Consider the following 15,013-nt stretch of genomic DNA (forward strand, 5'->3'; position numbering starts at 1 on the left):
ATTCCATTATATAAATAAGTTAGAATCCATGGTTTACATTGGGAGACTTTCACTCTCTTTAATAGATACCATTAACATTCTTTTCTTATTTGAAGATGGACTTCACACTTGAGGCAAAAGTTTCATCTTTATATTATTTTAAGCAATTATTATTTTATCTGTTTCTAAATTGAAATTCAATAATATTTTAAGAAAATTGTTAATAATTAAACAATAATTTATATTGTAATTTTAATTATTTATTATGAATCTAAAATATACTTTATATAACAAATATTATATCAAAAATATTTGTAAACTATAAATTTCAATTATACAAAAATGTACATTTATTATCTTGTGCTTTTATTAGTAAAAATATTCGTTAAAATTTGATATTTTATTTTGATCTTAAAATGAAAAGAGTTATCCTCATTCTGTACTCTCTCTTCTAGTAGGCTTTACCTTTAAACTTCCACTTTACTTTTTTTCCTGTAAAAGCCATTTTTTAATTTTTGTGGGTGCTTTCATATTCATGTTCTGTTTTAGCTTTTCAGAAACAACCAAAAAACTGAAAGAAAGAAAGAAAAGAGTGGTATAGCTGATTCATCCACTCAGTTTTGGCACGTCATCCCACCTTTATTTTTTTTTTTCTTCTTCTCTCATTATATTTTTCAACAATACATTACCTATGGGTCAGTACTGGTTTTTCTTAACTTATTTGCTGTATACGGATTTGATGAAGAATTGAATATGTGGTTCTCACTCCTCATGCTCCTCTTTAACAAACATGTTGGGTGTGCTTCAAAATCAAATCCCACAAAAATATAAATAAATAAGAAAAATGTTAGAGGATACCCTCTTTGAATATATTTTTCATGGTTAAAATTTATTAAAATTATAAAAGAAAAATCATAATATTTTTAATAAGTTTTTATGAGTAATAAAAGAGATATTAAAAAAAATTGTTAAAAAGACATGATTAAATTCCTCGGAGACAAAACATGGCATCATGGCATCACACTCAGTCACCACCACACAGACATGAGACAGAGCGAGCGAGCATGATCTAAAATTCCACTACCGCCCACCCAAGACCTAAACTACGTACCCACACACTGTAAAGCACAAACAAACAAAAACCCTTTCTCTCTCGCCATTGTCAACCATTGGTGAATACAACAGTAAAATCACTATCAAGTATCAACACACACATGCAAATGCAAGGCAACCAATGTACTATATTAATTCCTCTTTTTCACGTTAACTAACTTAATTAGCACTGCTAAAATGAATTGAATGTAGACGTGTATATATTTAATAATAGAGCAGAATCATCTCTTTTAATTAGAACCTTTGTCCAAAAATAATATCAGTATCAATATCTTCCCCGGCATTAAATATTAAATAATTGTCGTAATATTCGACATGATAGACCAATAGTAATTCTCTCTTCTTTCTCCTCGCCATATAATGGTTCAAAGGTTTCAAAATTCATTGATGCAAAGCTCAGAAAATTCAGTCGGTGCCCAACTTGTGATCAGTCATTTCATAATTTTCATTTGACCTTTTTTGGCTTCCTCCACCGAAAGCACCCATTCTTGAGCATCTGCTCCAACGTTTCCGATTCCAACACGGAACTCGTGCTTTACAAAAAACACACGGAAGCATAGTAACAAACAAACAACAATATTATTAAAAAGAACGAGAGAGACCACACTCTCTCTCTCTCTTTCTTTTCATTGTTAAAGACTTAAAACATATAGCCTGCGACGCTTGAGCTTCTCTCTCTTTTGCAATTGGGTTCAGAAACCACCCAGTTGGGGAATTTTGTATATTTCCCCATTGGGTGTCTTTTTTAATCTTCAAAATTTGATTTTCAGTGCTACCCTACTGCAACACCTCTTTGTTTTCACGTGCAAATGAATCTGCAGAATCTTCACGCAGATACACGCATTTGCTGAGATGCCCCTTCGTTGTTATTCTCAATCCGTTTCTTCTTCGTCAATACGTATTTTCCAATAATGGGTGTGTCAGGTTTTTTCCATGATATCCTGGGATTGCCCGTGTTGGAGCTCGCGACAATCTGCGTGAACCTGACTTTTGTTTTATTGTTTCTCTTTGTTGTCTCGGTGAGGCGTGTTCTTGTGTACGAGGGTGGATTTGGATTTGACAAGGATGGGAACACGGGCAATGCTATTGCTAGTCCAATTTGTAGTGTTGTAAGTGGAGAAGCGCGTGGTGTTAGAATCGGTGCTGTGTTCAAGTTGTCAGTGTTGTCTTGTTTCTATGTTTTGTTTGTGCATGTTTTGGCGTTGGGGTTTGATGGGGGTGGTTTGATTTTGGGTGCTGACGTGGATTTGTCTCTTCTTTCTGTGCCTGCTGTGCTGGGTTTGGCTTGGTTTGTCTTGAGCTTCTCGGCCTTGAATTGCAAGTTCAAGGTGTCAGAGAGGTTTCCATTTTTGTTAAGAGTGTGGTGGTTTTTGTCCTTTGTTATTTGCTTGTGTACTTTGTTTGTTGATGGGAGAGGATTTTGGGAAGACGGTTCCAAGCATTTGTCTTCTCGTGCTGTTGCAAATGTTGCTGTCACACCAGCTCTTGCACTTTTGTGTGTAGTTGCAATTAGAGGTGGTACTGGTATAAGGGTATGTGGGAACTCTGATCTTCAAGAGCCATTGCTTGTTGAGGAGGAACCGGGGTGCCTAAAGGTTACTCCTTATAGAGATGCTGGACTTTTCAGCTTGGCTACACTTTCTTGGATGAATCCACTTCTTTCAATTGGTGCAAAGAGACCTCTTGAACTTAAGGACATTCCACTTGTTGCACCGAGAGATAGAGCCAAGAGTAGTTATAAGGTTTTGAATTCTAACTGGGAAAGATTGAAGGCTGAACATGACAATCCCTCTAAGCAGCCTTCGTTAGCTTGGGCGATTCTCATGTCATTCTGGAAGGAAGCGGCTCTGAATGCCATCTTTGCTGGTGTGAATACTTTGGTGTCATATGTAGGTCCATACATGGTAAGTTACTTTGTCGATTACTTGGGTGGCAAGGAGACTTTCCCACATGAGGGATATATCCTTGCTGGTATATTCTTTGTGGCAAAGCTTGTGGAGACTGTGACTACTAGGCAGTGGTATCTAGGAGTGGATATCTTGGGTATGCATGTTAGGTCAGCTCTAACTGCAATGGTGTATAGAAAGGGACTCAGACTCTCAAGCTCAGCCAAGCAAAGTCATACAAGTGGGGAGATTGTCAACTACATGGCTGTTGATGTTCAGAGGGTAGGGGACTTCTCTTGGTACCTTCATGACATGTGGATGCTTCCTCTGCAGATTGCTCTTGCCCTTTTGATTTTGTATAAGAATGTTGGAATTGCGTCTGTTGCAACGTTGATTGCCACAATCATTTCCATTGTTGTCACTGTTCCTGTGGCTAGGATACAAGAAGATTATCAAGACAAATTGATGGCGGCTAAGGATGAAAGGATGAGAAAGACATCAGAGAGTCTTAGGAGTATGAGGATTCTCAAGCTGCAAGCTTGGGAGGACAGATACCGATTGAAGTTGGAGGAAATGCGTGGAGTAGAGTTCAAGTGGTTAAGGAAAGCACTCTATTCTCAGGCTTTCATAACTTTCATATTTTGGAGCTCCCCTATATTTGTTTCAGCTGTTACTTTTGCTACTTCTATATTGTTGGGGGGTCAGCTGACTGCAGGCGGTGTTCTCTCTGCTCTAGCTACCTTTAGGATTCTCCAAGACCCTCTGAGAAATTTTCCTGACTTGGTATCAACCATGGCTCAGACAAAAGTTTCTCTTGATCGCATATCTGGTTTCCTGCAGGATGAAGAATTGCAGGAAGATGCGACTATTGTCTTGCCACATGGAATTTCTAACATGGCCATAGAAATTATGGATGGTGTCTTTTGCTGGGACTCGGCTTCACCTAGGCCTACTCTATCAGGAATACATATGAAAGTGGAAAAAGGGATGACTGTGGCTGTTTGCGGCATGGTTGGTTCTGGGAAATCAAGTTTTCTTTCTTGCATCCTCGGAGAGATTCCTAAGCTGTCTGGTGAAGTATGTTATTAACTTATTCTTAAGGATGGACTTGCATCTTTGTTGTTTTTATATTTGTACTTATGTATTTGAATTGCTCTTGTCATTTTTATATCAATTTTGCCTGATGAGTTGGACTAATTTGCAGGTAAGAGTGTGTGGTTCTGTTGCATATGTTTCCCAATCTGCTTGGATACAGTCAGGAAATATAGAAGAAAATATCTTGTTTGGCACCCCAATGGACAAAGCAAAGTACAAAAATGTACTTCATGCTTGTTCACTGAAAAAGGATCTCGAACTTCTCTCACATGGAGACCAAACGATTATTGGTGACAGAGGTATAAATTTGAGTGGTGGCCAGAAGCAGCGGATTCAGCTTGCAAGAGCACTTTACCAAGGCACTGATATTTACCTCCTTGATGATCCCTTCAGTGCAGTTGATGCCCACACTGGATCAGAATTATTCAGGGTTAGTTTTTCTTAAGTATAGACTCTATAGAGTCAATGATGCTGTTTAAATGATTTTTAGAGGTACAGTTTAAATGAATTTGATTTGGCTTAATCTATGACATGCAAATGCAGGAGTATGTATTGACAGCACTAGCAGATAAAACAGTCATTTTTGTGACTCATCAAGTTGAATTTCTTCCTGCTGCTGATATGATACTGGTATGGCTGTATGGGTTTGTCTTGCACGTTCATGTGGCAATAAAAGGCCTAGATGTTTACTCTTCATTTGAGGTGTTTTTGTTTTTAATTATTTTAAAGTACATTTCAACTCTTTCGCATTTGAAAGTTTTGTATTCCCTGCATGATCAGGAGTTGCAGTTGCTCTCTACTGTTTCAGTCATGCATTTTTTCTCCCTCATATCCTGGTTGGGTTCTTAATTCTTTCTTTTTTATATTAAATCTGGACTTGCATGATACCTTCATTGTTTTGAATTATGGTTCGTGATTTCCTTTACTATATTCAATATGGAAAAAAAGCAGATTTTGACAAGTATACACTGCCAAATCTTTACTACAGTTATATGACAAGGAAACACACCTAAAATAACAAAGCCATCAATTTTAAGAATGGCTCTGTGATATTAATGTTACCATTATATATTGACATGAAATTAATCTATGCAAACAATGAAGTGAAGCTGCTTATTTGATAATGGAACTACTGCATGATCCCTCCCCTGATATTGTCCTGTTTTATGGCAGCTTCCTCCTGAGTGAACTCTAATGAATTGGTCATTATGGTAATTGAATATATTGCTGTTACTCTCAATTTTTTTCCTTTTTCATTTCAGATAAATTGTATTTCGTACATCATTGATTCTTTGTCTTTGTCTCCCTTTAACTGTCAACATGGGCGAAATTTATCTTTATTTATAAAGATATTTAATGATTTGAAAGACTAGGAAAAATCCTCTTTTAATTGTTTGTTTATGTATATGTGGTCGATATGAAGCAATAATCATTTTCTCAAATTATCTTTTCTTTTGAAGGTTCTCAAGGAAGGCCACATAATACAGGCTGGAAAATATGATGATCTTCTACAAGCAGGAACAGATTTTAAAACTCTAGTTTCAGCTCACCATGAAGCAATAGAGGCTATGGATATTCCTAATCACTCTGAAGATTCAGATGAAAATGTACCCTTGGATGCAGTTGTTATGACCAGTAAGACATCCATTTCTTCTGCAAATGATATTGACTGTTTGGCCAAGGAAGTTCAAGAGGGATCATCAGATCAGAAAGCAATTAAGGAAAAGAAGAAAGCAAAACGCTCAAGAAAAAAGCAGCTTGTTCAGGAAGAGGAGAGGGTTAGAGGTAGAGTCAGCATGAAGGTGTATTTGTCATACATGGCTGCAGCATATAAAGGTTTATTGATTCCACTCATAATCCTTGCACAAACACTATTTCAGTTCCTTCAGATTGCCAGTAATTGGTGGATGGCTTGGGCAAATCCTCAAACTGAGGGAGATCAACCAAAAGTAACTCCCTCAGTTCTTCTTCTTGTTTACATGGCCCTTGCTTTTGGCAGCTCGTGGTTCATATTTGTAAGGGCTGTTCTTGTGGCTACATTTGGTCTAGCAGCTGCACAAAAACTATTTTTCAATATGCTTAGAAGCATTTTCCGTGCACCAATGTCTTTCTTTGACACTACACCAGCTGGAAGGATCTTGAATCGTGTAAGTTTTCTTATTTTACTCCCCTCCTTTTTTTTTTCTTTTTTTTTATCTGTCTCTCCATTCATGGTATACATCATATAATGAGTTATTTGTATCCCACCAGGTTTCAATTGATCAAAGTGTTGTGGATCTTGACATACCTTTTAGACTTGGAGGGTTTGCTTCATCAACTATACAGCTTATTGGCATTGTTGCTGTAATGACAGATGTTACATGGCAAGTTCTGTTCCTAGTAGTCCCAATGGCCATTGTTTGTTTGTGGATGCAGGTAATTTCCAGCTTATCTTTTAATCTTTCAAACTGTTTTTCAAAATGAAACAGAAAAAAAAAAAAAAAAAAAAAACATTGTGCTGTTAAGCCAACAATCAAATCATCAAGGATAGAATAAAGTATACTTATTTGAGGAGTATCAATTCATCATTCTTTTTGGGAAAATAATTTATTCAAGGGGTAAAGAGAAGACACATTGACAAAGGATTAAAAATCCTTTAATACATTTCATTTTTCCTTTCTTGTTTGTCTACCATTCTCTATTGTGATCAAATGAAAATGTTGACCATTAATTAATTCCTTGTAGAAATACTACATGGCTTCCTCAAGGGAATTGGTTCGTATTGTGAGTATCCAGAAATCCCCAATTATACATCTTTTTGGTGAATCAATTGCTGGAGCAGCCACCATTAGAGGTTTTGGACAAGAAAAAAGGTTCATGAAGAGGAACCTCTATCTTCTGGATTGTTTTGCACGACCATTCTTCTATAGTCTTGCAGCTATTGAGTGGCTCTGCCTGCGCATGGAATTACTTTCAACCTTTGTATTTGCTTTCTGCCTGGTATTACTTGTTAGCCTTCCCCATGGAAGTATTGATCCCAGTGAGTATTTCATTCTGATTTCTTGTTTTTTGTTCCTATTTCCCAGGTGATTTGTCTATTCCTTGAGGAATAAGTTATGTAGTTTTATTAAAGTTATTACTTATTACTAGAAAATGATCGATTCTAACAAGTTATGTTGCATGCACAATTCCAGATTATGGGAAAGGGCTCATGATAGTTATAGTGGGACCATTTATCTGTTTTCAACTCTTTTAATTCCACTTACAGCATCTGTTTATGTTATAATTGGCATTACAGTGTTATAGGAAAGGGGATGGGTGCTGGTTTAAGATCATGAAGAAAGCAATATGAGATAATATTCTGTTGATAATTACTATTACATTTCTGTATAGGCATGGCTGGACTTGCTGTAACATATGGCCTGAATTTAAATGGACGTCTATCACGGTGGATACTTAGCTTTTGCAAACTTGAAAATAAAATTATATCCATCGAAAGAATTTATCAGTACAGCCAAATTCCTAGCGAAGCACCAACAATTATTGAAGATTCTCGCCCTCCATCCTCATGGCCTGAGAATGGGACAATCCAATTAATTGATCTGAAGGTACCATTCTCAGTTGCACATTATGAATGTTAATTGTTCTTTGTTTTCACTTGAAAGACATGCTTGTCCTATCATCTTTATTTTCATTTTTAGTTATTTTATTGTTTTGTTTGTCTTTTAAGAGGTGAAGCTATTCCTTATTATTGCTTGTAGCATGCATTTAGCAATGTGAAATGCATCAAAGTTTTTATATTGATTATTCTACCACTTCAATTGGTTCTTTCTCATGATGGTGCATCTCCTTTTGAAGGTACGTTACAAAGAAAATCTTCCTGTGGTGCTTCATGGAATATCCTGCACATTTCCTGGTGGGAAGAAGATTGGAATAGTTGGTCGTACTGGCAGTGGCAAATCTACTTTGATTCAAGCATTATTTCGATTGGTTGAACCGGAAGCTGGGAGTATCCTTATAGACAACATTAATATTTCAGCAATTGGCCTTCATGACCTTAGAAGCCATTTGAGTATCATACCACAAGATCCAACCTTATTTGAAGGCACCATTCGAAGCAATCTTGATCCCCTTGAAGAGCACTCTGATCAGGAGATTTGGGAGGTCTGTATTACTGGATAGTTCCATTTATTTAATTATGCAGCATTTGTTTAATCTATAAGCCCACAAAGTTAGCTAAAGATAAATTCTACTTCATTTGGGATTTAAATGTGTATATGTATAGTAAGAGCTAAAGATTTTGAATGTTTTTAAATATTTCACAGGCCTTAGATAAGTCTCAACTTGGAGATATCATCCGTGAGTCAGAGCGCAAACTTGATATGCCAGGTAGGACCCTTGTGCCTTGTATCTTCTCTTTCCCCATCCCTGAAAAAAAAAGAAAGTAAAGGAAAAATGTTTGGAATCACAAGTAGCTATCTTAAGACTTATTTTAAACCTGCAGTGTTGGAAAATGGAGATAATTGGAGTGTAGGACAGTGGCAACTAGTTTCTTTGGGTCGAGCTCTGTTGAAGCAGTCAAAAATACTTGTACTTGATGAAGCAACTGCATCAGTTGATACTGCCACTGATAATCTTATACAGAAGATTATTCGAAGAGAGTTTAATGACTGCACTGTGTGCACTATTGCACATCGTATTCCTACAGTTATTGACAGTGATCTAGTGCTGGTTCTCAGTGATGGTGCGTATGGTTGCATTGCGTGCTATTCTCTGCTCTTTTTTCTTTTCTTCAGTAATAATACACCTACAGGCTTTGCATTGTCTGACAGTTAAAACGAATTTTATTGAAGTCAAATGTTAAAATGTCATTCATTTACCACTTTTCCAAATGCAGCTTTGGGAAATTGTTTCAATAAAGTAACTTTGACATGCCAAGAATATGAAGTAACTTGCAAATCAAATAGGATAATTGACATTCATCAACTAGTGGATTTTGCTTTTTTATTTTTTTATGCTAGATCTAGTTATATTGTTTGTTTTAGATCAATTTAAGCTAGTTTGGATAAACTTCTTAAAAGTATTTATACAGGAAGAAAATAAGAAGGTAAAATGAATCAAACATTGCTTCTAACTTGTAAGTTAAAATCAACTTATTTACCTCAACTTTTATAAAATCTCTCTCATCTAACTTCTTCGCAAGTGGTGCATATGTTAGTTTTAATTTATGTTAGAAGTTTGATTCATTTAACCTATTTATTTTCTTCTATAATTATTTAGTCAACAAAATGCCAAAATGACCCATCAGCGGGTTGTATCTTGCCACACTTCTTTGCTCACTTCTGTTTGCTGCAAAATTAACTGTTAGGTAAGGGAGCAGCATGGACCTATATGATTGTTTTCTGTCCCCCCTTTTGATGCACAGCAGGGAAAGGAAATAAAACTCAGATGTGTTTTAAAATTGAGTGATTGAATGGTTGAATTGGACTTGATTCATTCTTTGTGCTTAATAAAGTCATTTTGACATTTTTACAGGTCAAGTTGCAGAGTTTGACACTCCATCAAGGCTGTTAGAAGACAAGTCATCTATGTTCCTGAAGTTGGTGAGTGAGTATTCATCGCGGTCAAGTGGCATACCAGACTTTTAAAGCAGATGAAAATGCATCAAAACGTTGAATATCAAGATGTGGAAAGAGTTCAAGAACCTTCAGAGTTGGTGGCAGCAAGAGCTCAAGACATTTCAAATGTTGAAACAGTAATGATGCCTCGGTTGTTGTCACTGCTGCATTGGGCACATGCTGAGACATAAAATGAGCAGATGTGCGTATCCAGTTTCAAAGCATCATCAGTTGATTCATCCCCTTGAACCACAATGAGGAATTCATGCATGCTTTCTAACACGGAATAAGATGATTGGTGGTTACAGGAGAGAAAACATGATAATGTTGAATAACACAGTTTTGAGAATGAGGCAGAGTTATTACTAGCTTTTTGTGTTGCACTATTTCTTTTTAGCAGTGGTTCAGAATTAAGGCCATTTATATGCTGGGATTTTCACTCGACCCTCCGACCTGGTTATCTTTTCTTTTCCACGTAGTTGATTAGTTTTCTTATATGCTCTTTGGTAATGTAATTAACTGTTTTGTATAGTATCATCATTCCCTAGTAGAGTATCCTTTGCCATATGATGCTACAATATGTTGTCAATGTCCCTCGAACATTGCTGCCGGGAAATAGGAATACCATATTGATGATCCTGAACTGGCTCACTCAATAGCCAAAAGCATTTTGCTACACCAAAACCTTCGTATGATTCCATAATAGACAAGAGGTTGGTATTTTTTATGAAGTGGAAGCAAAATGTTTATGCCACCTCATAGTTCAACCATAAAGAACCGGATTAATACTTAAATTGTATGGTTTGATATAGACTATAGTTATACTTTTCAAGTAATATGATTTGAGTACCACGGTACTGTGTCAATGCAAAAAAAAAAAAGTAAAAACAATAAATTGTAGCAATTTAAATAAGACAAATTATACTTATACTCTTCATTAATCAGGATTAGGAAGTTAAAATCTCTCATACATCCATAGAAACGAACGAAGGTCTACAAATTCTACCAAACTTCAATTGTTCAATTTATGACGTATGAAACTTCCCATTAAATGATTCGACTCGACGGATTAGCTTGATGGTTCCACATGTTGGGTTGGATTGAGCTCTGAAATGCTGGATTGGACTGAGTTCTGAAAAAAGAAGTCTGAAAAAAAAAATCTGATTAATTTGGCCTAGACCGGTGGGTCATTGGACTAGGCAAATAATTTCCGGGCCTAAAGCCTACAATATCTATTTATCTAAGAAAAATTTATTAACTATTGTAAAGTTTAAATAAAAATAGAAGATTAAATAAAATGAACTAATTTGTTCCAATTTGATGTTTAATGTGTTAGACCAGACTACAAAGTAAGTGATTTGAAAGAAATTTAAGTTAGGTCCAATTGTCCCACCTACTAACATTGACCAACGTGTGAGATGAACTGTAACATTGTCATCTTATAACTTTGTTGTTTGATTTGATAGTTACTATTGGAAGCTCTAGGATAGAGAGACCTTGAGAGCACGTTGATCCCTATAGGGTTGGACTAGAGACACGTGGAGTTGGCTCAGGATAGGTATAAAAGGAAAATTTTCAGAAAAAAGCTCATAACTCATGTTTTCTAAAACTCTAAAGAAAAGTTAAAGAGAGGTTCTTTCTTTCTTCTCCCTTCTTCCCTTTTCTTCCTTACTTGAACTTCATTTTCTATTATTTCCTCAATTGATCTGGGTGGGCTTTGTGGTGTGGAATTCGAGCTTGTGAAGGTGGAGGGTTCGAGTCAATGTCGTATTGAGTTCCTTCTCTTCTCCTCTTGCGGATTTGAGTCTCCAAGAGGTAAGGTAAAGGAAGCTATGATTTGGATTCTTGAGCATGCTATGAGGTGAAATGTTGATTATGAGTTGCTTCTTTTTGTTGATTGATTTGAATGATAAAGTTGAAGGGGTTTTGTGGGTGGTGCTCTCAAGAGCGTTCATGGAGGTCCATACTTGATTTTGGATTGATTTTAGTTGCATATTATTTTCTGGTGATGAATTCATGTTGTATATGTTGTATAAATGTTGTTTATTATGTTGCATGCTATGGGAATTTGTTGGTTTTCAGGTATTGGGTGAAATTGAGTTTTGCACTAGTGCAAATTTTGATATCATGTTAGATTCGCCTTTAGGACACTAGGCGTGATTCTAAAGGAGAGGTTTCTGTCTCACTCACATTGGACACGTGATTGGTGGTGCCAAGTGTGAGGAGAGAGACTCGTCTCGAGTTAGAATCTCGTTGGGTGTGGGTTGAATGACGTAGGGTGTGAGGAGAGAGACTCATTTCTGCTTGGATTCACGTCAGGTAAGAGAGTGTCGGACACTTTTTGCCTCAACCATGTTGGACGCAAGTGGTGTGACGTTGGACATGGGTGAGATAGGAAGCTCTCTACCTTACTAATGTCGAGCGCCTAATGAGTGACGCCAGGGGCAAGTTGAATGATTTGAAGTTGCATTTTAATGATGTTTTTTAGCTGATTGATGATAGATAAGTTGTATGATGAACAAATGGTTATCAAATGTTGTTTTACAGTTGATATATAATGAATAAGTTGTATGAGTAGTATGGTAAAATGTTATATGAGTTGAGCATGATGCAAAACTGTAAGTTGTTTCAGTTGCTTATATTGATTTTCTATTGTTATTGCTCAAGACGTGAATGTTGTAAAGATGTGTGTTGCTTATGTTGTTTAAGTTGACATGTTGTGAAGTTGAATGTTGAAAGATGAATAAGTTGTTAAGTTAATAAGCTATAAATATGTGAGTTAGATACATATCTTAGCTATGATACATGAAAACTAGAGGGGAGTTAAAGATGTTTTTGAACTTTATATCCCATTATGCGAATATATGTTGTAATGCTCCAAGAGTCCGGTCAAACCTTTCAGTAGATAAGTTGGCCTCTGAATAGGTAAGTTGTTTCTTAATTGTCTCCCTTGATTCTATGTGGTATCCGTGTGTAGACAAGGTTAAGACAACATGTATAAAGCGACCAATCGAGTAAAGTACTAGGTCAGGGACTTTGTTTCTAACCTAATATCAGAGGATAGTTAGTGGACTAATCTCATAGATGACTTAGTATTACAAACTAATGTCGTGATAGACTTATACACAAATTATTTTATCCTGACATACTTCCTTGTTTAAGTGGTGAAACCTGAGAAATCAACCTAGTTTATGCTAGTCATTATATCCAGCCTTGTGCTAGCCATTATTTCTAGCCTCAGTGTCAGTCATTAGTTCTAGTAATTAGAGCCGTCAAAATGGGTAACCCGGCCCGGCCCACCACGGGTTGATCATTTGGTGGGTCAACCCAACCCAGCTCATTTATTAGTGAGCTCAAAAAAATTGAACCCAGCCCGGCTCGGCCCACCATGGGTTGGTGGGTTAAACAGGTTGGCTAACCTAATTTAAAAAAAATTAAATTTTTTATTTACTTTTTTTTACAACCAACAAATATAATTAATATTAAAAGTGAATCGCGATGCAATACCCACCTCCAAGTGCAGAGAGAACACAAAATAACAAGATAAAATGTCATGATAAGAAGTAAATCCAGAAAATAATATATGAAAATATAACTTAGTCCACACCTTTTATATTTTTGTTATTATGTTAGATACATCAATAGAAAGAAATTCAATTAAAAATCATACTCAGGTTACCCTATGGAATTCCAAAACACATCCCATCCTAGTATATCTCAGAAACAGATCGACTGAAAACAAACCAAATTGTATGTCACATGACAACTCATAATGATGCAGAATATACTTGTATGATTTGTGCATGGTGGCTTGCGGTACGCACGGTGGCTTGCGGTACGCACGGTGGCTCGCGGCTCGCAGTGCATGCGGTGCCTTGCAGTGCGTGCGGTGGCTCACGGTGCGTGTGGTGGCTCGCGGTGCGCGTGGTGGCTCACGATGCGTGCGGTGGCTCGCGGCTAGTGGTGCGCACGGTGACTTGTGGTGTGGTGCGGTGACAACTATGCGGTGCGGTGCGCTGCGATGGCTTATGGTGTGGTGTGGTGGCAACTATGGTGGCTGGTGCGGTGCGGTGTGACCATGTGAGAGGGTCTGAGGGTGTGAGAGTGAGAGGGTCTGAGGGTCTTCAAATTGAAACCCTAATGGGCTGGATTGGCCCAATAATTATTCATTTTTTTATTACGGGTTGGTGGGTTAGCCCGGCTCACCATGGGTTCAACCCGGGTGAGCCGGGTTCAAAATTGGTCCGTACTGAAATTTTTAATTTTTTTTTCGACCCAAACCTGCTCGAACCCGTGGTGGGCCGGGTTGGCTCACCGGGCTGAGCCCACTTTGATAGATCTATTGGTAATATACTAGCCGTTCGGTAGGGTCAAACCACTTAAACTGTTCAACCTAAGATGTAGGGGATCTCCATAATTAACATACATGATGACACATTAGATGATGTGAATGTATGTATGTTGATGTAATAAATATGTTGTGAGTTGATATGTGGACGATGTCTTGTTGCAAGTTAAATTATTTAATGTGATGAACAAGTTGTGATTAGTTCAGTTGCTATGATGATGTTGTCCTATTGTAAAATGAATTATTTTAGCATGATTATGTTTTATAAGTTGTACGTGGAATCCTTTTCACTAGGTTACCTTGTGTTTTTCTTCTGGTGGGAATTGTCATGATCATATTTAATATGGGAGCATAACAGAATTAACAAGAATTGTATAGTTGGAGGATAGTCACGTCAGAGGTGACTAGTTATTGTTGTAGGCTACTCATTTGTAGTCAAATTTTTGTATAGACCCTAACTGATACTCAGGTTTATTTTGTAATTGGTATCATATTTTGTGTGTGTATATACATATACAATGTATATATATTAGATACCAATTACTAGTTGTAATATAAACTCTAATTCTGATGTATGTTGTTTAACCTTTTACTACGCATTAGTTATATAATAACAAGTATAATGACCTGCTAGTTCATTACAAAATCATATTAAATAATGTTGTCAACCAATTTGTCACCTTTAATCTCATGTATTTCCTTACGATATTTTAGGAGATATCACTTTACATTTTTTTTCTTTCCTTTTGTGCTTACAATACGATACTTAATAGTATATTTTTATTTTTATTTTTAACATTATACTAATTTCACTCAATTCATATAATAACATCATAAATCAAGAAAAAATATATTAACTATAAAGATACACAATGTTATTCTATATAAATTGACAAATGTCTAAGTATGGTATGAAAAAAGTACCAGACATAAATATTATTGAACTTAAGGACATGAGTGTAATTTGCTTCAACAAATAAGTCACAAGAATGGCA

The 15,013-nt window shown here is 36.5% G+C and overlaps 1 protein-coding gene across 2 annotated transcripts; it reads left to right on the top strand.

The window, feature by feature from the left end:
• The first annotated feature begins 1,403 nt into the window (after positions 1–1,403).
• LOC109809766 (ABC transporter C family member 5) lies at positions 1,404–10,313 on the top strand. Of its 2 annotated transcripts, none has more exons than XM_029273451.2 (11): positions 1,404–4,055; positions 4,183–4,503; positions 4,617–4,703; positions 5,534–6,220; positions 6,324–6,488; positions 6,798–7,092; positions 7,446–7,660; positions 7,911–8,216; positions 8,378–8,441; positions 8,557–8,796; positions 9,421–9,568. In XM_029273451.2, exons 1-11 carry the CDS (start codon positions 2,004–2,006, stop codon positions 9,468–9,470), a joined length of 4,482 nt encoding a protein of 1,493 aa, XP_029129284.1. In that variant the 5' UTR covers positions 1,404–2,003; the 3' UTR covers positions 9,471–9,568. The 2 variants fall into 2 exon arrangements, with proteins under 2 accessions (XP_029129284.1, XP_020228752.1); XM_020373163.3 differs by lacking the exon at positions 9,421–9,568 and adding an exon at positions 9,588–10,313 and having other exon boundaries at positions 1,409–4,055.
• The last annotated feature ends 4,700 nt before the right edge of the window (positions 10,314–15,013 follow it).

The sequence above is a fragment of the Cajanus cajan genome, chromosome 7, assembly GCF_000230855.2.
Source record: "Cajanus cajan strain Asha chromosome 7, NIPB_CcT2T_4, whole genome shotgun sequence".
In the NCBI taxonomy this organism is placed as follows: Eukaryota; Viridiplantae; Streptophyta; class Magnoliopsida; order Fabales; family Fabaceae; genus Cajanus; species Cajanus cajan.

Coding starts and splice junctions, on each gene's coding strand:
- LOC109809766 (XM_020373163.3), top strand. CDS start 2,004: ATGGGTGTGTCAGGTTTTTTCCATGATATCCTGGGATTGCCCGTGTTG. Junction 8,217..8,377: donor CTGATCAGGAGATTTGGGAG/GTCTGTATTACT, acceptor AATATTTCACAG/GCCTTAGATAAGTCTCAACT. Junction 8,442..8,556: donor GCGCAAACTTGATATGCCAG/GTAGGACCCTTG, acceptor TTAAACCTGCAG/TGTTGGAAAATGGAGATAAT.